Source organism: Protopterus annectens, chromosome 10.part0, assembly GCF_019279795.1.
Source record: "Protopterus annectens isolate FY-2018-M chromosome 10.part0, PAN1.0, whole genome shotgun sequence".
Lineage (NCBI taxonomy): Eukaryota > Metazoa > Chordata > Ceratodontiformes > Protopteridae > Protopterus > Protopterus annectens.
The window spans coordinates 713,999,297-714,023,887 of record NC_056744.1 but is presented as its reverse complement, the minus strand read 5'-3'; the positions used below and the strand labels follow the sequence as shown (position 1 = coordinate 714,023,887).

The window sequence follows — 24,591 nt, the reverse complement described above, 5'->3', positions numbered from 1 at the left end:
CCTTAATAAATTTCGATTCTGGTACCTCGGCCTTCACCTTCACAAGGAATATTTTCTATACAAAAAATCAGTCCTTATAAACCATCAGAAAATTTACATGCTTAATTGAATTATTACCCAATTAACTAAATTGTGTTCTAAAACACTTGAAAAATCAAAAAACAAAATTTGCCAGTTACTACATTAAATATGTGTATTATACAATTTAAATATTTTGCTTGACAAGCTATATTTTTTCATTTGAATTTAATATTAATATTAATGGCAACATACACTCTAAAGCCAAATAATGACACCCACATCATTTTCCTTAAATTTCTAAATTCAAACCATTTGGATATAAGGTGTTAAAATTGATAATACATCTAGATTCCATATTCAATAACCGTCTTGCAAAATCAGTCAAGTTGGAATTCGCCCCACTGGGTTTGACCAAAACACTAAAAATTAACCCATTAGCCAGCCCCCCATGTGATTCATGGAAATGACTGGCCACAGGGCTTTCTAACCTTCCATTCCTTATGTCACCCAAATGTTCAAGAATTCTTAACTTTACTTTCCTCTTGGTCTGTCCTATATACCATTTCCTAGGTGAACAATTACAACCTAATATATACACTACATCAAGAGTTGCAATCAAAATGATCAATGGCCTTAAAACTTACTTCATTAATTTTGATGCCATCTAAATTTCTGACTAACATAAACCTTGCATCTCCCACATGCATATGTTCCAGCATTCCATCTTCTTTCCCTTTGATTTTTTGACCTTAATAACTCCTTTAAATTCTGAAATCTTCTATAAGAAAAGGTCACCCTATTGGGAAATAGATGTCCTAACTTTTCGTCCCTACTGATAATAGGCCACAGTGAATTCACCACCCTTCTTACAATAATAGAAAACTCGGAGAATCTACTAACAAAAAATATACTATCCCCCTGAGCATCATCCAAACAATGACCTTCAGAAAAATCTTCTTCAATTACATTTATTCCCTTTTGTATACGATGCTTCTTCCTGTTCGTAGCCATGCCTAACTCATGTTCCACTTGATTTCTTGCACACATCAGCATTTTTTTAGAATAACCTCTATTGCTTAAATTTAAATCTACCCTATTGAATTCCACATCCAGCATAAATTTCTCTGATGTATTGACAGCAATACGCTTAAATTCACCCACTGGTAATGAACTTATAAGGTGGGTACTATGCATGCTTGAAGCATGCAAAAAAATTGTTTGTAGCTGTCGCTTTATGATAAGGTCTATAATGTATCCTTTTGTCTGAACCTACATAAAACTTTACATCAAGAAATTGAATTTCACACCCCCCAATCGTGTAAGTGAAATCCAAACCACATGGATTAGTTCTTAACTCCAATATGAAACTATCAAAATCCCTAGGATCTCCCTTGCACAAAAACAAAAGATCATCAATAAATATTTTATATTTAATGACCTTATTACGAAAAAAATCACTGGAATAAACGAACATGTTTTCAAAATAGGCCATGAATATGATGGATACGATGGAGCATATGGGGCACCCATAGCTGTGCCCTCTTTTTGCAGAAAAAACTTTTTTTTCAAACTCAAAACAATTGCGAGTTAAACAAAATTCCAACAAATTACTAATGTAAAACATACGTGGTCCTTCACCTAACATCTTGTTGACAGCCTCAAGTCCCCACACTTTGTTTATGCTGGTATAAAGCGACTTAACGTCCACACTAGCCAAATAATAGTTATCCTCCCAAATCATCCCTCCCATGTTCCTACACACCTCATTTGTGTTTTTCACATGGGAGGGCACCCTGGTAAGGTAACTTTTCAACACAGAATCCAAGAAAATCCCTACATTCTGCAAATAAGCACCCCTACCTGACACAATGGGATGACCTGGTGGATTCCTCAAATCCTTATGCACCTTGGGAATAATAAAAAATCTTGCATTCTTAGGATTTTTAATATGTAATTTTTTAACATCTGTTGCTGTGGAAAAACCCCAGGCGTTCACCCCTTTCTAATATGTCAAGTAGCATGCAATTGAAATCTTTACAAGGGTTGATAGTCAAACATGCATAAATGTTCTCATCCGACAATAAATTCAAGGCTATAAAGTTATACTTGTCCCTGGGTAAAATTACCCAATTACCGCCTTTATCGGACTGAGTAAAAACATATTTGTCTATCACCTCCCTCAGACCACATAAAGCTAGCCACTCATCCTTACTTAGATTGAAACTTTTTTTCTTAATTTGTTTAAATTCCTTGAATTCTTTCTCTAATTGACCACATAAAGTTCTTTCAAAAACGTTAATACTAACATTGGCTTTTGGTGGAACAAAATCATTAACAAACGGAACTTTTGGCAAATCAAACTTGCCATAACCAGTGAAATATTCAAAGTCAGAAACCAAAGCATCAAAATTATGCCCTTCTCCAAAAATATCAAACAATTCATTCTCGTGTAATGACATATCCATTAATGAACTATCCAATACAGATGCATTCATATTATTAATATTTTGCTTGTCCGTTTTATCAACATTCACAAAAAAAGCTTTTAAATATAACTTCTTACAAAATTCTTTGGCTTCAAGAATAACATTTGCCAAACTCGGAAAACGAGTTGGTACAAATTTAGTACCCTTACTTAACAATTTTCTAATGTTGTCAGTAACAACTAAATCAGACAAATTAACAATACGCAAGCCCTCACCTGCATTATAGTCATCATGTCCAAAAATCATTAGTGACATTAAGATCAGGAAGTAAAGAACGTTCATACTGATATAATCCAACATGGCATTCAACAGTCTTATTTTCTTTTCCCTTTCCCTTGAAAACGCCGTCCTCTTCCTCTGTTCTGTGTGTCAGCCTGATTTCCAGAACTCAGTACACCATTAGGGCCATTGGGACTCGAAGCTGTCTCTATATTTAGATCCTCAAAGGAAACGCTTTTTCTACCCACTGAAGATGATTCCGCAGATGAAACCGAAGCGTTTGATTTATAACCGCCTCTCCTTGCTACAGTTCTACCACGCCCCTTCTTAAAGTTGTACTGCCAAGAAAATATTTTATCAGTTTTATAATCATTAGAGTCCTGGATAAACTTCTTCTTTTTGCGTTGTACAACCTCATCTTCTATCTTAGAAACCCTTATCTTAATATTGTTCATATTTTGATTAAATGCATCTACAGAACTTTCTTTAATAAGGGTATCTTGAAGTTGCAAAATCTTAGAGCGCATTCTCTCAAGTGCCCTTTCATTACGTTTAATGAGCACTTTCAAGCAGCTTAACGTACATTGCAAGGCAATCTCCTGCCATTCCACTATAAGATTGCCATCATCGGAAAACTCGTAAGCCGGTAAATGCTCTACCCTAAGACCCCTTGGTGTTATGCTGGAGCTAACATACTTCTCCAGCAATCTTAAGTCATAAAAAGTAGTAACTTCCTTGACCATTAATCTCTCAAGCTCTTCATATTTAACAGAACAATCGTTTTGGCAACAAACCCATGGATTACTGGATGCCAACTTCTCATCTCTCTCCTTCCAACTTGCAACAAAGTTAAAAGTTTGCTGATGGCTTACCGCACCTGCCAGTGCCATTGCTGCTCCATCCACCGACATGATAACAATATCCAAAAACACAAGTACAAGTCCCAAACACAGCAAAACCAAAAAACCAAAAGGTGAATGAAAATAGCAGCCAGACTGCAGAAATGAACTCTTCTTTAATAAATTTAGATTCTGGTACCTCGGCCTTCGCCTTCACAAGGAATATTTTCCATACAAAAAAATCAGTCCTTATAAACCATCAGAAAATTTACATGCTTAATTGAATTATTAACCAATTAACTAAATTGTGTTCTAAAACACTTGAAAAATCAAAAAACAAAATTTGCCAATTACTACATTAAATATGTGTATTGTACAATTTAAATATTTTGCTTGACAAGCTATATAAATAACCTACCCACCTGCCATTCGTTCTTCACAAAACATTCTAAAATGTCTTCCTTCCCCTACACAGAACGCAAATTCCTACAAATTGCCCCCCCACACACACACACACTGCTGATTTAATAGAAATTACCCCAGGAAACCCATCAATTAAATTCATCCACAATTGCCAAATTTGAGAAAAGCATGAGCAGCCTTTCCCTTAACCCTCAAAAAGACACCGCCCTCTGCCCCTGAAAAGTCCCTCTACCTCGAAACGTTGAAATCCAGGAGATGGTGAATGCAATCAACCTAATTCAGACAACTGTGGATTGATATTAACTATAATGACTTCACATCTGCCACACTGCACCACTAAATACATTCCCACACACTTTAAACAAGTGTGTGAACCTACACGTCATCTATAAGCAACATCCTGCATTAAAAGCCCAGCATAGCCCCAACCCTCCCCCACAAAACTTAACCCCCCCATATAAATGGCTCTAAAGCTGTCTACCATAGTGACTAGGCAAATGTCAGGATGCCTAACATCCCAACACAGTGACTGATCCACCGCCTTCCACTTTCGAAACTTCTGATCATACCACAAACAGGTGTTCCTTGCCCGCAGATGCTGTGCTTCATGGATCGTGAGAGAATAAGCTAAGAGCGTTAAGGTCAAGACAGGAGCCTTCTCCAACCAAACTTCCATGCAAAAGATGTAATAGATGAAGCCTAACAGACAGCTGTCCCATGTTTTTGGCTGCAGTCTGCCTACCCTCCTCCGCCACAAGGCTGCTACGGCCACCAAATATCTTTACTGTTTGCGGTTTCCAATTCTATCAGACAGTTAGAAAGCTGGGTTTGGGAGGCCAGAGTAGTGAAGTATTTTGGTAGGAAACTTTGTTTTTCTGGGGACTGAAAGGCCATTTGCTGTTCTGCGTCCAGTAAGGCTCCCAGAAATATGATTTTCCTGGTAGGTGTCTGTTTTGATTTTCTTTCATTGATAGTGAACCCGAGAGAGGTGAGGATGATTTTTACAAATGAGAGGTGCTGCAGTCTGCCTGGATGACAGAGTCATCCAGATAAGGGTAAATATGTACATTGTTTTGCCTGAAAAAGGCAATGGCAGGAGCTAGACATTTGGTCAATACCCTGGGAGCAGTAGATAAGCCAAAGGGCAAAGCAGAGAATTGAAAGTGTAGTGATCCTGCTCTGAAGCGCAGGAATTTTCTGCATGAGTCCCTTACTGGGAATGTGCAGGTAAGCATCCTTTAGGTCTAAGGTGACCATCCAAGCTTTGTTTGACAGCATTGGTAGAAGCTGTTGAAATGTAAGCATTTTGAATTTTGGGATTACCAGGAAGGTATTGAGAAAGGATAGGTCCAGGATGGGATGCCAAGTCCCCTCTTTCCTGGGAACAAGGAATAGTCTGGAATAAAATCTTTTTGCAACTTGTTCTGGAGGTACAGGTTCTAATGCCCCTAGGGATATTAGGTTTTGCACTTGTTTTAGTGCTTCTGCCCACTAGTTTGGAGGTAGGTTTGGGTACTCTCTTGGAGGTAGTTCTTGGAAATTAAATTTGTACCCCTCAGCAATGATTTTTAAGACCCATTGATCTTTTGTTATAGAGTTCCAAATTTCTCTGCATAGAGATAGCCTTCCTCCTAGCTTTTGGTGTGGTGGAGGCAGGCAGAGATGGGAAAGGTAGTTATTGAGAGTTTTTTCCATACAGGCTTGCTTTTGAACTCCCTGCTCTAGTATTTGGGGGGGAGGGCACTGTTTTGTTCTTTGCTGGCTCTGAGTTTTAGTCCCGGTGGGTCTGTCCCTATGGGATTTGTCTTGTGCCTGCCTGTTTGGTGCAGGAAAGGACTAGTGTTTAGAGGTAAAATTTCTGCTGAACCTAGGAGGTTGTACTTGAAGAAAATCTTTAACAGTATGCATCGATTTTGCTTGTCTTCCATCTTTTTAAGTACCTCTTCGGTTTTCTGTCTGAACAAGCTGTCTTTGTCAAGAGGTGCATCCATGATTTTAGCTTTGACATGATCAGGGAGAGGTTATTCCTTCAGTCATGCATGTCTTCTAAGAGATCCTGTCACTGCTGCCCTGCTAGAAGCTTCTAGGGTGTCAAATTCACAGTGCAAGGAGTGCTTTGCCACCTGAGATGAAGAGTGCAGTAATTCTGCTATCTCTTTATTGTTGGCAAAACTGGAAAAGAAGAAATTTTCTATTTCAAAAGTTCCAAAGCGTGCTATATGGAACTGACAGTGAGAGCCCTTATAGTTAAAGTTGCAGAGGTATACTTTTTTTACCCCATCTGTCCAGGGCCCTGGATTCTTTGTCTGATGGAGTAGGATTCTTTGCAGAGGTAGCCTTAACTCCCTGAGTAAGCACCTCTGTATCTGCTATATGATTTCTGTAGAGGAATTTATGTGAGTCAGGTACCCTGCAGTACCTGTCAGGTTTTCTGGGGGCAGGTGGAAGGGTGTCAGGGGTAAGGCTGGATTCTTGGCAAACATCATCTGCCACCTCCAAGATTGGTGGGATGGCCAGAGGCCTGTGCTGAGGCAAGTCCAGAAACTCTCTCAGTCTTTTCTTGGATTGAGGGAAATCCACTGATTCCCATTGCAAGTGTTCCCTGAGGATGTGGAGGGTTTCCTCAAAGGAAAAGTCCTCTGGAGGTGATGCAGAAGGAATAGATTGTTCTGCATCTGAATCCTAATAGGCAGTAAGAGGATTTTCCTCTTGAAAAACAGAGGAGTCAGATTCCTCTGAGTCTAAATCCGACTGGATGTCTGGAGAAGGTTCTCTTCTACTTTTGGCTGGTGTGGCCTGATTACCCTGGATGAAAGTAATGAAATCCTCCACCATTTTAAGCACTCTAGTTTGAGGAGGGGGAGGAGTAGTGGAATGGAGGCTTTTTGTTGTTTTCTTTGGAGGTGCTCTAAGTCTGGCCTGAAAAGTATCCCTCGGTGCTATCGGTGCATTAGTCGAAAGAGAGGGCGAAAGCCTTGAAGTGAATTCCGAAGTGCGATCGGTATCCTTGGAAGCCGGTGCCTACATAGCGACTCTGGACCCAACCGAGGCAGAGACAGACAAAGGCTCATTAGACAATGCAGTTTTCTGTGGCATACAGGACTCCGAAAGGGTCTCAGTAGAGGCCTGCGAAATAATCCAGTCAGGCATCAGGGGCTGCGAAAGTGCCCCACTGAATTCTGAAGAACTGATGACCCTTTTAGTGGTGGTGTCATCGGAAGGCTTGGCCTTATGCGGTCTGTCTCTATCCTTATCTTTATGTTTTTTTTGGAAGATCTGTGGTTTGCTGACTGACTTGACACCGTATCTGTAATCGGAGATGGAAGACTAAAATATCTGGCTACAAACAGAGCTCTACGATGAATAGTTCTAGCATTAAAGAGGGCACAGAACCGACAGTGGGGTACATCGTGATCTGGGCCCAAGCAAGTGACACAGTAAGAATGGAAGTCTCGGTGTGGTATTTGCTTTCCACAGGCGAGATAGCTATTGACTTTTTCAGACATCAGTTAGTGCAAGAAAAAGGAAGGATCCCCAATGGAGTCCATAGGTAGGTACTAGGCTATTAGCCCTAAGGCCTATACAAGCCCAGCCAAAAAGGTACCCTGGCATTCGCCACCCAAGAAAATTATTTTCCTGTGCCCCTGTCAAGCAGAGCCACAGAAGTGATGCCTGGGGTGAATTCCCTATTTCCCATCCAATCATCAAGACTTTTCTTGAAGAGTGCTAATGAGGAGCTCTGTTTGACATAGATATGGTCTGTTTCCGAGTATGGGAAGTCACTGAGACAGGAACCTATCCTGCCAGCATGTTCTGTTTATTGTGGTGACAAGGTTTAGGTCGCTAGAGCATGTAGCTCGGAGGGATTGGGATTTCTTTAAGTGGAGCATGTCCCACAGCTCTGGGTTTGACATAGTTTTGAATGTTAGGCAGAGATCGCCTCTGAGTAGGCAATATGCGACGTAGTAAAGCTGGAGTTTTTTGAGACGGTCTGCATAGGGCATCTGTTTGAGGCCAGTAATCCTCCTTGTGAGGTATTTCTGTGGCCTTTCCAGTTGTTGTAGATGTCTTGTGAGGTACATACCAAAAGGGGCATTGTACTCTATAATGGGTCTGAGTCATGAGTAGAGGGGAACAATGACCTCTTTTTTTCTGGATGAGAAACCTTTTGTGATGAGGTGAGCCACACAGAAGGATTTCCTGACCACTGCAGCGATGTGATTACCAAAGGAGAGACTACTGTCCACCTGTGTCCCAAGGTCGCTTATCACACTTTCAGCGGTAAGTAGACTACCACTTATGTGGTAGTTCATGGATACAGATTTTTCACCAAAGGGGATGACAATACACTTTTTGGCATTGAGCTTCAGGCCATGGCTTTGACACCAGGCATCTGTCTCAGTGAGGCCCTTTTGTAGTATGTCCACACCGTTAGGAGTTTTGATTATGGCTCCTAGTTTGCAGTCATCTACAAACTTTGTTAGCCAAAGACCTTCTGTGTTAGCCTGCACTTTAGAGAAGAAGGGTACTTAGCTTTAAACGTTTTCAGCTGAAGTTCGAAATCTGGAAACAGCCGACTGGCACTGTTGCAAACTGCTTCTGCTACGGGCTCCATGTCAAGAAAGACTGAGATAATGGCATCGCCTGCTCTCCTTTATAGCTCGGACGACCTGATATCAGCCAGCAAGCGACAGCAGCCAAAGCACAAAACCTTGACTCTGGTATTCGGACCGGCTGAGGGTTACCACAGCATGGATAACCCAATGGTTAGGACTGCAGTAGTGAAACACAAAGAACATCTACCAATATTAACCCAAGGCATACCTGTTCCAAAAGTATCTACTGGTTATCACGGATGTAAACCTCACAGTAGCAAGTTCACGCCAAAATCTGATCTCTTACCTAAGTACACGTCACAAAAAAACAGTTAAGCCCCTCCTTGCTCTTACCTCATTTCCTCCCAACCCTCCTAATTTCCCAATCTAATCCTTCTATCCCCACCACACTACCTTTTTTCCATTACCATCTTAACCACCAGTACTATTCCTGCCTGACCCTCACCGGAAGATGTCCCTGGACAAATTGGTTTGTTCCCAAACCTGATTTGCCACTTAACATACATATTTTCATCTTGATGTTAATGATTTCATAACTAAGAGACCTGTATGCTATTGATGGGTATGGTGTGAAATGCCATAACTGGAGACAGGAAAGTTCACGGTCAATGTCAATTTATGTCACATTATACTTCAGGTATTGCTATAGTTGTCTGTTAGTAATTATGACAATTAGCAACATTTCCTTATGTACTTAAAAACTATTTCATGGCATCCGGTGAAACCTTGGATGTTGAAGAGCACTACCTAAACAGGTTTATGGGTTCACAGGTATATACTAGGCTAATGACCACCAGTGCCTTTAAAAGCCAAGCCGATAACCCAACCCAGTTGTGTCCCTCTGTATCATGGGCATTTATTCGGAAGGGGTATGTTAGTTACGATACTTTTGAAAGGTTACTATGTGTGGGACTATGTTAGTTGGGTCATAGTTACTGTCTGCGTCTGTCTATCAGAAACATGGGGGTCACACCGACCAGGGTGGATATCCAATTTCCCATCCACTGGTTAAGATTATGCTTAAAAAGGGTTAGGAAAGGACTCTGCTTCACATGGATGAAAGCCTGTTTTAGAGTGTGGGGATCCTCTGAGACGCATCTCTCTCACCAACATGTCGTTAGCAAATTTTAAATCCTTGGATCTAGTGGTTCTGATGCTGTTCATTTTGCAGATATGCAAAATATCCGAATGAGCTAGAGCAAAGGATGCCTTGCATGCCAGGTACAGACTACCTCTCGGTAACCTGTAGGAGGCAGAGTATACAGACAGGGCTTTAAGGTGATCTGTAAGGGACAATGTGTTTACATATCCTGGATTCTCCCAGTAAGAAACTTTAGTGAGGGTTCCAACTGTTGCACATGTCTGGTCAAGGACATGTCAAAGGGGGTATTATATGAGATAATATGTTTAACAAGGGCCAAATAAAGTGGTACTATGACTTCCTTGGACCTGGATTCCATACCCTTACTTAGAAATTAGGTGATGCTGAATGATTTTTCTCACTACCTTGGATGCATATTGGTCAAAATCCCTAGTACTATCTACATATATTCCCACACCCTGAGACCTGCTCTGTAAATTCATCTTGAGACATGGATTCAATTTTACTTATATTGATAATTCTACAATTAAGCATATGTCTTCATATTTCTGTAAACAGCTCAATAAACATGTGCTCAGGGAGTAATTTCTTTATATCATGTGAAAGCTTATGGTTAACAAGTGTTCTAACAATGTATGTCCAGGTGGTACAGTTTCCAAAATATGAAAATTTGTGAAAGTTTAGCAAAAAAACATAATTCTGGGTTTGTGTAAAATATGTTACATTATAGTATTTATGGAAAAACTATGAATGCACCGACTAAGATCACTGTAAAGAACACTTTTTATAATAGGTTCATAGGTTGGTACTGGGCTATCTGCCCAAAGGCATATATTAGCCCAGCCATGATGTGCGGTATTCACCGCCCCTTTAGTAGTTCCCTAGACCCTTGTACTAGCAGCTAGTACCCTTGACCCCTATCTAGTAGTGCTGTTGGTGTGATCCCCGGTGTGAACTTTCTGTTACCCATCCACTCATCAAGGTTCCTCTTGAAGAGTGATAGTGAGGGGCTCTGTCTTATGTAGATCGAGACCCTGTTCCATAGTAAGGGAAGTCACTGCGAAGGGAATCTATCCCTCCAGCATATTCTATTCATTGTTGTGTTGAGGTTTATATCCCTACAGCGTGTAGCTCGAGTAGATCCTGTATGAAAAGATATACACCAAACAGATGAGTCAAACAGTTTCGTTATGAAGTACCCTGCAACTGGGGACTTGTGTGCATCTCAGCCTGAGTGTTCTGAAAATGTACCCAGTTTAGATGAGGTCAGTAATTTGCTTAGGTACAAAACCGCCACAACAAAGGCTATTTGTAGAAAGATATTTTTCTTATATTCTGTTTGTTCAAAAGGATCAACTTCTATTTCCTTATGCAGTTTCAAATCTCTGTGTACATTTAACTGTTGACTGTATTGCTTAACCTATTTTTTTCCCAAGTAAAGTTTTTCAATCTATTTGCTTTTAAAAAGTTTGCTGCAGAGGTGAGGAGGTGTTCAGGTATTATAAGTAACAAGCTGCTGGCATCCAGTCACTTCCAACTAGCATGACTGCTCTGAGACACATCATCATCCATTTCTCTTTATAATTATTTGGCTTACTAACAAGACTGGGCAGCCCAGAGCTTGGTTTACTACTGTGAGCCAGGGCAGAAGACTGCAGTACTGGGGAATATTACCTGCCTTCCTTGGAAATTAATGTGAGTGAGTTTGTGAATAAAACTGTTTATCCAAAATACTGCTGGCATGTTAGCACTGTAATGCATCGAAACTCAGACAGAGAATAGTAAGAAGGCCAAAGTCTCTGCTTAGTAATGTGAAGCCTATTCTCTACTATGGATATGTGAAGCCTATTCTTGACTATGGATATGTCCACACCAGGGCAACAACTACATATTCCTGGCGTAGTTTTGACGTCTAGCTGCACCTAGTGAGTGGCTCAGTAATACATATTTGTGTGAATTTTTACACATTAAGTTGCTTGATAATGGTCATGTGACATGAGATACCACGTCCCTGTTGGCCTTAAGATTTAAGTTTTTTAGATTAAAAGATTAAATTTAGAGGTGGACAGTGGAGCATATCACCACAACCATTGTCCACTGTGTACTATCACTCACAGGATTCTTAAAGACACACTGTATTATTTTACATTCTTCCTCTTGAGCTTAATACTTACATATATGCAAAGAGAATATATACACTATGTAACTCCTGTGGTTGCATAACCTTAAACAAGAAACACATTTTGATAGATGTACACTGAAAAAAAAAAACATTCATCAACAGCAAATAAAAAAGCAATCATGAGGAAAAGTTCCAATTCGCCCCCTTGTAGGGGTCCATCCCCTTTATATATATTATTCCCATTGTTACACATCAGCTGAGGAAAGGTGCGGGAAAAACAGGGACAAACCATCCAAGGTAGTACTGCAGTCATTAACCATATCTTCCCTACAAAACCCTAACCAATAACCAACCACAACCCCAAAAAATATATATATATATATATATATATATATATCGAGAGACACACACACACACCATCAAAAGTAAATCTCTTTCTCCCATCATGCCAAACACAGCACCTCACTGGCCCTCTGCAAACATAATCTGGATGACTGGATGGGTGACCGTAAATTCACCCCAAGAGTTCCACCTGTATCCCTTTTGGACAGGGCCAATATGTGCTGATTGCGGAAATAAGGGTAGAACTTGGGTAGGCTTGTAAGGTCCTTAGGGCCATTAGTATAGTAACTTCCTATGATCCTGTGATCATAAAATCAACACAGTGTAAATCCTAAATTCAAACTCTTCAAGATAAACATATATATACCAGGCATAGAGAAAAAAAAAAAAGTCAACACAGAATATTTTCAAAACAGAGAAAATTCAAAATGCCCTTCACAAATTCCTGCACAAAATCCAGAAAATATACCTTAATTTTCTGTTAAAACAGAAAAACTGGGATTCAGTAAAAGGTCTAGTACAACCACACTGAAATTTCAGCGGTTATGCCACCTAATCAGATACCGTTTGAAGCCAGTCATCAAATAACTAGCTGAAATGTCAATCCCCAAGCCACAATTAATTAGAAAACCCACCCATGGAAATAACAGGTCCAGTCGGGGTGCCACATAATTGTGGCTAGAACAGAAATTAAGAAAACTGCTAATCAAGGAGCATGTATGCACCTACTTGTATGAATATGTGCTACATAGCAATGCTACCAGAAAGCTTGCATGCTACATTAAATGGCCTGCAGTCAAATTTATATCTATTTTTTGACAATTAAAAGTGATAGAAATTGATGTTCAAGAAAGAGGGAAAATAGGTATTACACTTAGTGGGGCATATACAAGTAAACAGAGTATTTAAGAATGGAAAATAGGAGGATGAGGAAGTGAATTTATGTTAGCTTGGTACAATACCCTTGTCATCCACTACCTGGGCCAAGAGGCAAAACAAAGCAGTAAGCATACAAATGGTTATGCTTATAAAATGGCACAAACATGTGCAAAGATTTACAAAGAAACTTTCCATGGAGAGGTAGCATGTAATGGTATGACAAGAGATGGAAAGAGAGCGAGGTTTATGATGTTTAGAAGCATGGGCAGACAGACAGACAGACATAAAACCCAAAGACAAGGGAGGTTCTGGCACACACTAGTGGGCGACAGTAGAATTATAGACATACACACATACATGCAAAGGGAGGACATTGGTGATGGCAAAGAATGTCAACAAACTAGTGATCTCCATATGAGGGTGCATTGCTCTTGTCTACCCCATCACAGCCTCTGCAATACCTTCTGTCTAGGGCTTCCTGAGTCACAGCTCACCCACTGGCAGCTGGTACAAAACTCTGCAGTGCCATTACTAACTGGGATTTCTAAGTACCATCATACTACCCTAATTTTTCAGGATTTGTACTAGCTTACAATCATGCAGCAGATTATCTACAAAATCGTTATCCTAGTTGACTTAGTTCTGCATTAAATGGGTCCACCTGTCTACATGACCTCTTATACAGGTACAATCTTTGTCATATACTTCATTCTAGCATACATGGTCTTCTATCCATCAATCATATAACCTCAAGTCATCTATTTTTTGAGCATTCAGCAATCAGGGGACTTATTTATTTATCTATCATTTGTTGACTGAGTTAGGGAATTTGCAACCTAGCTAGCTTTGCAGCACTCACACATTGCCTTTTTCCTGCCAAGCATCTTTATTAAATTTACACATATGACAAAGACAATCTTACATTTATATAAATGAAAAACATACAAAATGATATCACTTTAGTTGCAAACCATTTACATCACAGACACCATTGAAACAAATGCAGTTGTAAACATTATACATCACTTATAAATCATCCACTGAGTGTCAGTTAAGCATTCTATGGCTCATTCAAATCCTGCCGTTTAAACCTCGTTCCTGCTCTGCATATATTGTACCCACAATACACATTGACTTGTTTTAAGCAAGGAGTAAAACCAAACCTTTTTTAATTTGCTTATCACTTATAATTTCTTGCTTATTATGTGCTTTAACTGTAATTTTTAATTCCAGGACTTTAGATATTTGGTTTGTATATTTAAAAGACTTGTCATTCTATTTTCTATTTTTATATATTACATAAACTTGAAAAAACAAGGAAGGGAAGTGAAATACAAGAAAGAGGAAGGGGAACACCAGAATGATGGCAGGATATGTATAACCATAACTGCCTGTGCTAGAACCCAGCCAACTCCTTTGTCCACCCTCTCCACTGGACACTAAAGTGGTGAAAGCAGAGCCAGACAGTGACATGATTCTAAGCTGTACGAGGACCCTTTCCAAGCATCCAATGTAGGCCTCCAGTCACTGCTCATGTACTCCCTATATGTTACAAACAGTGCACTTGAGGGAAAAATGGTGCTCTTTTCTAGTGAGCGACTACCAGAGACCTCTGGAGAGGCAACCTACATGCCATCCCACCACACCCAATGAGAAGGCAGGTCTGTAGTCAGGTGGAGTGGCTGTTGGAGAAGGCTGGGATCAGAGGAAGTTGGAGACCTGGGCTGCTCCACTGGCACAAATGTGGTAGATGCTGTTGCAGCTAAAAACATAACTGGAGAGAAATAAAGCAACAAACTAAAAAAATAAATAAAAAATGAAGGATAATAACAAAGAGAGGGAGACAAAAAACAAATATTACGTTTGTAAGACATAACTTATCAGAGCAGTATGCAGATGTATATTAAGCAAGCAGGAAATGTGCTACCATGACACATCACAAACTCCTGCCTACCTGCATTACAACCTGACCATAAGGTAAGATGTGCAGGCATGTGTGCAGTATCAGAGCTCACACTGTGTCTGCAGGTATACAGGATGAAGTATGGGCAATAGCAATGCACTCCTGTCTGCAACCTCTGTGTGGACAACCATGTCTGTAGACCCCAATAAAGGCACCCAACAGAAAAGTTGTACTCAGCAGCATACATTAGTATTCAAGATATTAATGCAAACATGTATATGATTAGGGGAAACCATTACCAACAGTTACACCTGTGTGGGACTGAAGCACACGGAAGTTGATCTTGACAGCATCACAGATCAATCAATATATCTGAGTCTACAACATAGCAACAAGGTAAAACAGCACCCTCCCTTTACTACAAACTGTTATTCTAAGCCTTTTGGTTTAAGTACTTGGGCTTCAGGCCAGTTGTTTTACATTACGAAGGTTTGTGGTCTACACTTTTGTGGCAGGAGAGGTAGCTTACATCCTTCTAAGATGGGAAATGCTGGTTGAATGCTCAGTGTGTCTGTTATTTTAAAAGTGTCATAGTTCTGGTTTAAGCACTTGAGCTTCAGGCCAGTTATTTTACATTAAGAATGTTTGCGGTCTAGACTCTTGCGGGAGGAGAGGGTAGATTCTGCCCTTCTGAGCTAGGAACTGCTGGTTGAAGGTTTATTGTGCCTGCTTATTTGAAATGTTTCTGAAACTGGTGTGCCTTGTTTGCTATAGCATAACCTAGATTCAGACCTGCTGAATCTAACTCTGTTTGTATAACTTGAGCACTAATCCAGGTCATCTTTTTTGGAGAGGGTTCCCCTGCACCCTAGTATCAAGCAGTGTGCAATTAGAATTCACCTGATTAAAGGCTGCTGGAATGGCTCAGTTTTGAGCTTTTTTATTGGTTAACTGGTTAATTTGTTTAAATCAATTTGCTCTTGTTTGCTACTGTTATATTTAAGTATGTATCTGTTCTCCTGTTTTAAATCAACATAAACAGAGTTTAAATATCTTTAGCATAGTCGGTTTGATTCTCAGCTAGAGCTTCTTCTGCGTGGTGACATGCGTGAATGGGCGTACCTTCATTGAAGGTTGTGCATCAGGGCTGGCAACTCGGCACATAAAAATCAACTGCCAATCATTAGTGGACCAGAGTTCCGCTGTGAAGACCCCTAACCGGGAAAAGCCGAAAGAGAGAGACACACACACACAGCATAGTCTGGTTATAGGTTTTGCTTTATCCAGATCTGTTTGTGTGCTTCCTGCTTATCCTGCTTCACCATCTTGTGTTGGCCAGAGCCTGATTGCACTTTGTGGGAGTAAGTGAGCTGGTTGGAACTGGTCTGGCATAGGGTGTTGAGCTAAGAGCTCTCAAGCACTCTACAAACATGTGGCATGTTCAGAAGTACTCACATTGCTTACGCATTTGTTTCTCAGCTTCCAGCCTAGGTCGTGAGCTGAAAAGCTTCTTTTCTTGTTGCCAAGATCAATTTTTTTCATTATTAGCATATTTAGAATCTGAAAATCCCTTTGCAACCATGTGAGCACTTGAAAATGAAAGTAATATGCTCAGGCATGATGTAAGTACTCGGGTTAAATGTCAACAATGATCCATTTGAATTTCTCAGCTTCTTAAAGGGATATTTACCTAATAACATACAAAGCTGCACAATTTGAATCAGAGTAAAAGAAATGAGAGATTTATTAACAAATAATTTAGTGAACTTATAAAAGAGACACAGTATATCTGATTTTAATACAGACAGGAAATTGCAATTAGATCATATACAGTAGAGAGACTCATGTGAAGCAGATTGTGCTACTACACAATACAATAGCAGCTTTACTGGGTTTAATTAGGGTGATGGAACCTTGTTATGCAATTTTATAAACCTAAACTGTTTTGCTGATTAGTTAGATTAATCTGAATGACAAATATTAATCCATTCTTATCAAAAGGAGTTTAACTAATGGATAACTGTTGTACATTATAAGCAAACACAAAAAAGTCACGGTAAATTGCTTTACTTTAATATCAAATTAATACGTTTAATATAGTAATATGATTATGTTAATTTTTTTTATTTAAAATCAAATTTTATGAAAAATGTGTTATATGAATAGAATATATAACATAGCAAGCTTCTTTCTCTTAGACAAAATGTTTACCTAATTGGGCTGAGAAATGATTCTTGGAGGAGGTGTTAGGCGGTATGCTTGAATAGCTACATTATTCAAGTTGAGTTTTGTTTCCCCATAGGAGGTTTAGTTTGTTTTTTGTCTCAATCTTTAAGGTTTTATTATTTAATTCTTTTTTTTATTGGGTCACTATGAGTTGTTACTATTTTGCTACATCAAATGAAAATTAAGTCATTCTCTTTAGTTGAATCTGTGTGCTTATTAGTTAAAATACATACACATAACTAGCAGTTTGAGTAGTAATAATTATGAAATGCATTTCCATTAATGTAAGTGGCCTGAATAATAATTGTAAAAGGGGAAGTCTCTTAAAATATTTGAAGATGTTTAATGCACAGATTTTTTTTTTGCAAGAAACGCACCTTATACAAGACGACACAGATAAAATTAACACAAATAACTGCATATAAAATTAACACAAATATCTATACAGTTTTAGTAAGTTTGCACTATAAACAAAAGAAGAGAGGAGTATTAGTCTTATGGAAAAATTCAGTCTTAAGGCCAACAATTTTAAATATATATTATGACAAAAGATGGATGTTATGTTTAGTAACAATATCCATAAATGGGAAGATATATACTCTAGTAAACATTTATTGGACACCTGGATTAGGCGTCAAAGTAGCCAAGTAGCATTTAGAAGACATTGTACACAATTTTAAAGGGGAAATAATCATACCAGGAGACTTTAATTGTATAATGAATGATGCGGGCACTGATGCTAGAAACACAAAAAAGAAAAAAAAAGCGATTTCTAAGGTGCTATCTGATTTTACTGAAACTTTTACCACTGTAGACATTAATGGATATGTTGATCCTAATACATTATTCTTTACAGATTACTCTCATCGACATGGCACACATTCAAGAATAGATAGAGTGTACACAACAAGAGCTCTAACTACAAAGTTGGATAAGTCAAAGTAGTCACATGCTCACTGTCAGACCATATAATGCAATTACTTTTGATTTAGATTTAAATACAAAACAAAGAATAACTAACTAAAATTACTTCATACATAACAAACTTAAGAGGAGTTTAAGACATTTTATATTAAAGAGATACAAACATTTTTAGGAATAAATCTTACTGATGACATGTCAGAAATATATATTCGGGAGTCTTTGAAGTCATATTTATATGGTAAAGCATTAACTTGGTTTAAAAACAAGAAAAGGCAATGGGAAAAAGACTTACTGGAATTCTAAGCAAGAATTGATACACTAAAGCTAGGCATTCAGAAAGGAAATATGCATTTAATAAGTGAATTAGACGACATGAACAAAAAATATTTAGAGACACTACATCATAAGACAATGATAAATTTAGAGATCAAAACGTGTTCTTATTCGATGAACCCCAGAAATCAGAAAATAAAACTAAAAAGATCATAAAAGCTAATCAAATAAAGGAAATATACCTTCCAGATACCAGAAATAAAGTATCAGACTTAAAACTGATACTAGAAGCATTTAAATTACACTTTTATAAAGTTAACACCCAAAAGGAAATAACAGAACCTCAAAACACGTTAAATTCTTTCTTTAGAAAACATATCAAAACCAAACAGATGATCATATAAAATTAACAGGCAAAGAAATAATTATGACTGAACTTAAATCCCAAACTAATAAACTAAAAGTAAAGCACCTGGCAAAGATAATATGATTCTAGAAATGGTTAAACTTCTAGAACTAAAGAAACTTTGGCATTATTATTGTAAGTGTTTATATTAGTAAAAGAAGGCAAAAATATTCCTCTTTCTTGGAAATACACCATAATATCCCCTGTTTTGAAGCCAGACAAAAATGCAGATGAATGTTCATCTTACAGGGTCTATATATTAGATCATCGATCACTTAGAAAAGCGAACAATACTTTATTGACCCCATGTAAGTGAAAGCTTACAAACTCGAACACTTAGAACAGCGATTTTCTTCCAAGGGAAAAAAAATTGCTGTTCCAAAAAAAAATATATACTTATAACAAAATGGGGGGTTGTGCCCCCCACCCCCACCCCACTTAAATATAACAACTCCGAGATTGCACTACAGTGACGAAAATGGCAAAGTAACGGACGCAGCCAAGTTATTTATTTCCCAGTGAAAGATTTTGCTTATATGCCGCTTTGTCATTTTGCCTTTTCGTCTTTTCAAGTTCGACCAAGACATATTTGAAAGATTTTGCCTTTTCATCTTTTCAAGTTCGACCAAGACGCATTCGAAAGAATGCGTCTTCAGTCATCTTATAGGAACCCATCTTACAGACCTATATCTTTATTAAATACTGATTATAAGATGTTCATGGCAATACATGTAGCGAGAATTGAACAGATACTCCCTTATTAACAGACAAAGACCAAACTGGCTTTATAAAAGATAGAAACACATACATTAAAATAATAATTTCTTTAATTGGTTATACTAATTTTACAAAAACAATACTATGACTATAGTCATTCTAGAGATAAATAGTGCCTTTGAGTCTGTCCACTGAGATTATCTTTGGTTAGTTCTAGAAGAATATAGCTTTTCAAAAAAAAAGTTACTTTTGTAATTAAATCGATTTATGAAAAATCATTAGTGTATATTAAAACTAGATCATGCTTTTCCAAATCCACAGAAATTACCAAAGGCACAAAACAGGGATGCCTTTTGTCTCCATTACTGTTTGCTATAGTTATTGAACCATTTTTGGAATTCGGGAAAACAAAAATATCAAAGGCATTCAACTTGGTAATAGTCTTGAAATAAAGGTTTAATTGTTTGCAGATGTCATTCTACTTTTAAAAGATAATGAAGTCTCAATAAAAGCTTTACTAAACAAAAGTGAACAATTTCAGGCTCTCGGGCCTGAAATGTAATGAAAATAAGACAAAGACATTGCTTATAAATTCCAATAAGATAGACTTGAATACGGATTTTTCTAAACACATAGCCACTGACAATAAAATTAAATACTTATGAGTCAAGTTAACTGATTTAGATAAAATAATTAAAATAAACTACACCAATATTCTAAATAATATTAAATCTCTCATACAAAAATGGAATAAGTTCTTTTTTACAATTGAAGACAGGTTATATGCAATCAAAATGATTATCTCATACAAGCCCTTTCTCTCCCTCCCCCAAACAGTATATACAACAATTCAATAAACTGATGCTAAGCTTCTTATGGAATCCTAATAAATCCAGAATAGCTATGAATCACCATTTAAATGAATGGGAAGAGGGAGGAATCAATCTTCCGGATATAGACATATACGTATTGTCATCTATCATGAAAACAATCTCATAATGGATAAAGAATGCTTACTCTGCCAGATGAAAAGAACTGCAAGAAAAGATATGGCTACAATCAGGTTTTACATTATCACAACAATATATAGAAATGGTATCAACTTTCTCTGGTTGATAAGAGAACATTATATAGAAAGCAAACAAACTTATAAATTCCAAATTCATAAAAATATGTTAAATGGTTATAAAACCTTCATACCTAGAAACCCCAACATAAAAGCTTGGTCATTCGTGCTATATCCTATTGCATGTATGCAAAATAACATTAAAACTTCTGATTTACACATAATAAAGGCAGGTAGGAAAAATAAATTAATTTATTGGCATCAGTTGTTAGTGTCTGGAGAAGATCTGACAATAGAACGTTTAAGAAGTAAATTTGATTTAGACAATGACTTATAGTTAAGTATACAAGACGTAAGGCAATATATTTTAAACAGACTAGAGACAATGCGTCTGACAATTAAACAAAAAATACCAAAATTCAGAGCATATGTTTTTTTTTTTTAAACACAAGTTATACATGGAAAAGGCTGCCTATCAAGAATTGATAAAATGTATTTATTTATTTATATTTCTTTACCGGGAAGGTCCACTGGGCCATAGTGAGCCCATTTTCAGTGGCGGCCTGGGGAGAAAAGCTCCACAATAAAATTAACAATACACAATGTAGGCATAGCACAATACATGCATAATGTTCACAATACATAACATACAATACAGTACAGTAGATCAATATGATAGGAGGGTTGCAAATGATAACTCAGAGTCAGGGTACAATATTACAGTACAATATTAAGGATGTAGTGGTTTGCACAAGTAGTATAGAAGTATCGTAATTCTCAGTAAGCAATTAACACTTATGAAGTTATAAGCTTGAATACAGGTGGTAAATATAACAGACAGTGCCAGATAATTAAGAAAATAAAATTATATCACATCAAAAGCTTTTGGGACAACTATAAAGCAATAATCAATTTCCAAATGATAATGATAAAAAAGTAATACTTCTCTCCACAAAGCAAACATCTCTATCATTGCAATGGAAGCTTTTCACATGGAAGTTTATTCATAGATCCTACACATCACCACATAAAATGGAACTATGGAACTTATGTTTAAAAAAAATATAGGCTGCTGAAGATGCAAAGTGAATTTAAGAGCAGACTAGCAGCAAATGTTCCATGATTGTCATTTACTTAAGTCATTTTGGCACAAAATTAATTATTTCTTACAAATTGTTTTTAATAATTTTCACTTGTTAAATCTTTGATTTTTATTTAATGCACCTATACATACCTCTCAACAGATTTTTGCAGAATGTCCAGATTTTTGCCTCAAATTTTTGGTCTGTTTTTCATTAAACTGTGGTTTTGTGGTAAACTGTTAAAGATTACAGTTAGAAAATAATGACAAACATTGGAGTTTTAGACTTCATACCCTTCAGAAAATGGAGGCTAATGCAAAAGTTATTCTTGTATGAGCAATATTTAAAAATGTTCCCTGTTTTTGAGCCTTTGTCCCACTTTTATTTTGGCTCTGCCCAGGTTACTTGCTGTAAGATGTTGAGAGGTATGCGACCTATACCCCACTGTGTTCCTAGAATAAAGTTTCCACTATTATGGACATTATTATCAAAACCATAACTACAAATTGGAAGAGAGAGACTTCACCCTCATTCAGGGAATACAAAACCATTGTATTGAATGTATCAAGAGGAGCAGAACTGAAAGAACAACAACTTACTATAATTCATAGCTAAAGATAGTAGAAATATTGGAGAGGGAGGACTTAAACACTCCATGTAATGAAGTCTGAATGACAAAATGTAAATCATCTGTATAAACCTATATACCTTTGTATATAGTTTGATTTGATGTTTTATGGTTGTTAAATTTACACCATTGTTAACCTGTTTTAACTACGTATCATATTACAAAATTATTGAAAATATATTCACTTTAAATAATTCAATAAAAATATTTAAGCAACAAAAAGTACTACTTTACTACTACTCAGGATTCAATATGATCCCAAAGTAATGGCTGTGTCTCCTTTTATAAGCTTATGTTTGCTGTTAATAAGACTGAAAATTATGTGGATATTCTACAAAAGGGCCTTACAGAAACATGCTTGGTGCCAGAGCCATGGGGTCAAGCTTAATGCCAAGAAATGTATAGTTATTCCCTCTGGGAAAAAACATACCCATGAATTACCACATAGGTGGCAATACACTAAACACAAAGTGTGATGAGAGACTTAGGGACACAGGTAGACAGTGGTCTCACCTTCAATAACCACATCGCCACAACAGTCAGGAAATTCTTCTATGTGGCACACCTCATCAGAGCTTTTCATCTAGACAAAAGGAGGTCATTGTCCCACTGTACTCATCCCTCATTAGACCCATTATAGAGTACAGCGCCCCATTTGGTATGTACCTCACAAGACATCTGCAACAGCTGGAAAGGCTACAGAAATACCTCACTAAAAGAATCACAGGCCTAAAGCAGATGCACTATGCTGACAGTCTAAAAAAACTCCAGCTATACTCTGTCACATATCGACTACTAAGAGGCAATCTCTGCTTAACATACAAGGCCATGGTCAAACCCTGAGCTGTTGGACATGCTCCACTTAAAGAAATCCCAATCCCTCAGAGCCACATGCTCCAGGGATCTAAACCTTGTCATCACAATGAGCAAAACATGGTGGAGGGATAGGTTTCTGACCCACAGACTCCCCATAATCTGGAATAGACTGCCCATACATGTCAAGCAGAGCTCCTCCTTAGCCCTCTTCAAAAGGAACCTTGACGACTGGATGGGAGATAGGAAATTCACCCCAGGGATCACGTCAGTCACCCTGCTAGACAGGAGGCCAGGGAAGTAAATATTGTGGGAAGAAATATCCAGGGAATTGTAATGGCTAAGCTTGTATCAGTCCTAGGGCCAATAGCCTAATACCATCCTATGAAGAGGGCATTCTGTACAATAAAATCTATAATCTGGAATCCAGTGTTACCCCTTTAAAACAGCAACCAACCAAAGAAGCATTTAAAGTAAGTCTTCTATGCCACCTCCTTGAAAAAGCTCCCTGCATATGCTTTAGAGATAACAGTTGGCACACAGGATGGATAATCAGCCAACAGCATAGTCCTATTTTTGCAATGTAAGTTAAGTTATTTACCATGTGAACCAAACTATACTTGTGCTTATGTTTACTAATCTGGATACAAGTGATTCATGCATTTAACTGAATAAGCTGTCAAGGAACATTCAAAATGTGCATTAATTTAAAGACACTTCAGTGCTAGCATATAGGTGGAAGAGGATAGGAAGATTAGACCTTTGGAGAATACATTTATTGGAAACAGTTCATTACTGCAAATACAGCTCCCGTTTAGGCTACATTTATGATGTCCAGGTTAAGGGGAACTGCAATTTACCCAAAGTGCAGCAAGTCTTTTTATGAGGCATATAATGGTACATGAGAAAACCTAAAGGCAATTAAAAGACATTCTAATACCAAAAGCATCAAGTAATTCTACAGGTAAACAACAGCTTACTTAAGAATACTGTCAAAGCATTTACTAACTTCATGTTAAATGTATTCACTGTTAGTGCTGTCTAAAGATTTATCAAATTCTAGCACAACTTGACTGCAAACATTAGCAAAGAACACACTGAATATAGCAAAGTGTATGGTACTCATATACCTTCCAGTGGGGCACGAAACCAATTCGAAGGGCTTAGTATTGGTGTAAAACTAGAGATGGGAAAACTGAAAAAAAGGAAACTCATTTTCTGAAACATGAACATACAAACAATGTATCACTGTATTATACTTCTTGTACAAAATGAAAACTTTCTTAAAAGCACAAAATGTAATAAAAACAATATATACATACGTCCTTGGTGGTCCCCAATGACTGAAGGCAGGGGTTTCTTCTCCTTCTCCTTCTTCTCTTTCAGGCAGTTCACTGAAATAACACAAAATAATTAACAAATATCAAGTTTCCATGTTACGGCCCAGTAATGGAGAACTACTGCATTTTTATGAAAAGTATTTGCCCATGTACTTAAGGTTTTT

At 37.7% G+C, this 24,591-nt stretch overlaps 1 protein-coding gene across 1 annotated transcript in view; it reads right to left on the bottom strand.

The window, feature by feature from the left end:
* Positions 1-24,591, bottom strand: part of PATJ (PATJ crumbs cell polarity complex component) — a gene marked incomplete in the record, with an annotated part of 2,990,875 nt that overhangs the window by 2,369,599 nt on the left and 596,685 nt on the right. The window contains 1 exon segment of the mRNA XM_044085542.1: positions 24,410-24,481. Coding sequence (XP_043941477.1) covers positions 24,410-24,481 — 72 coding nt within the window.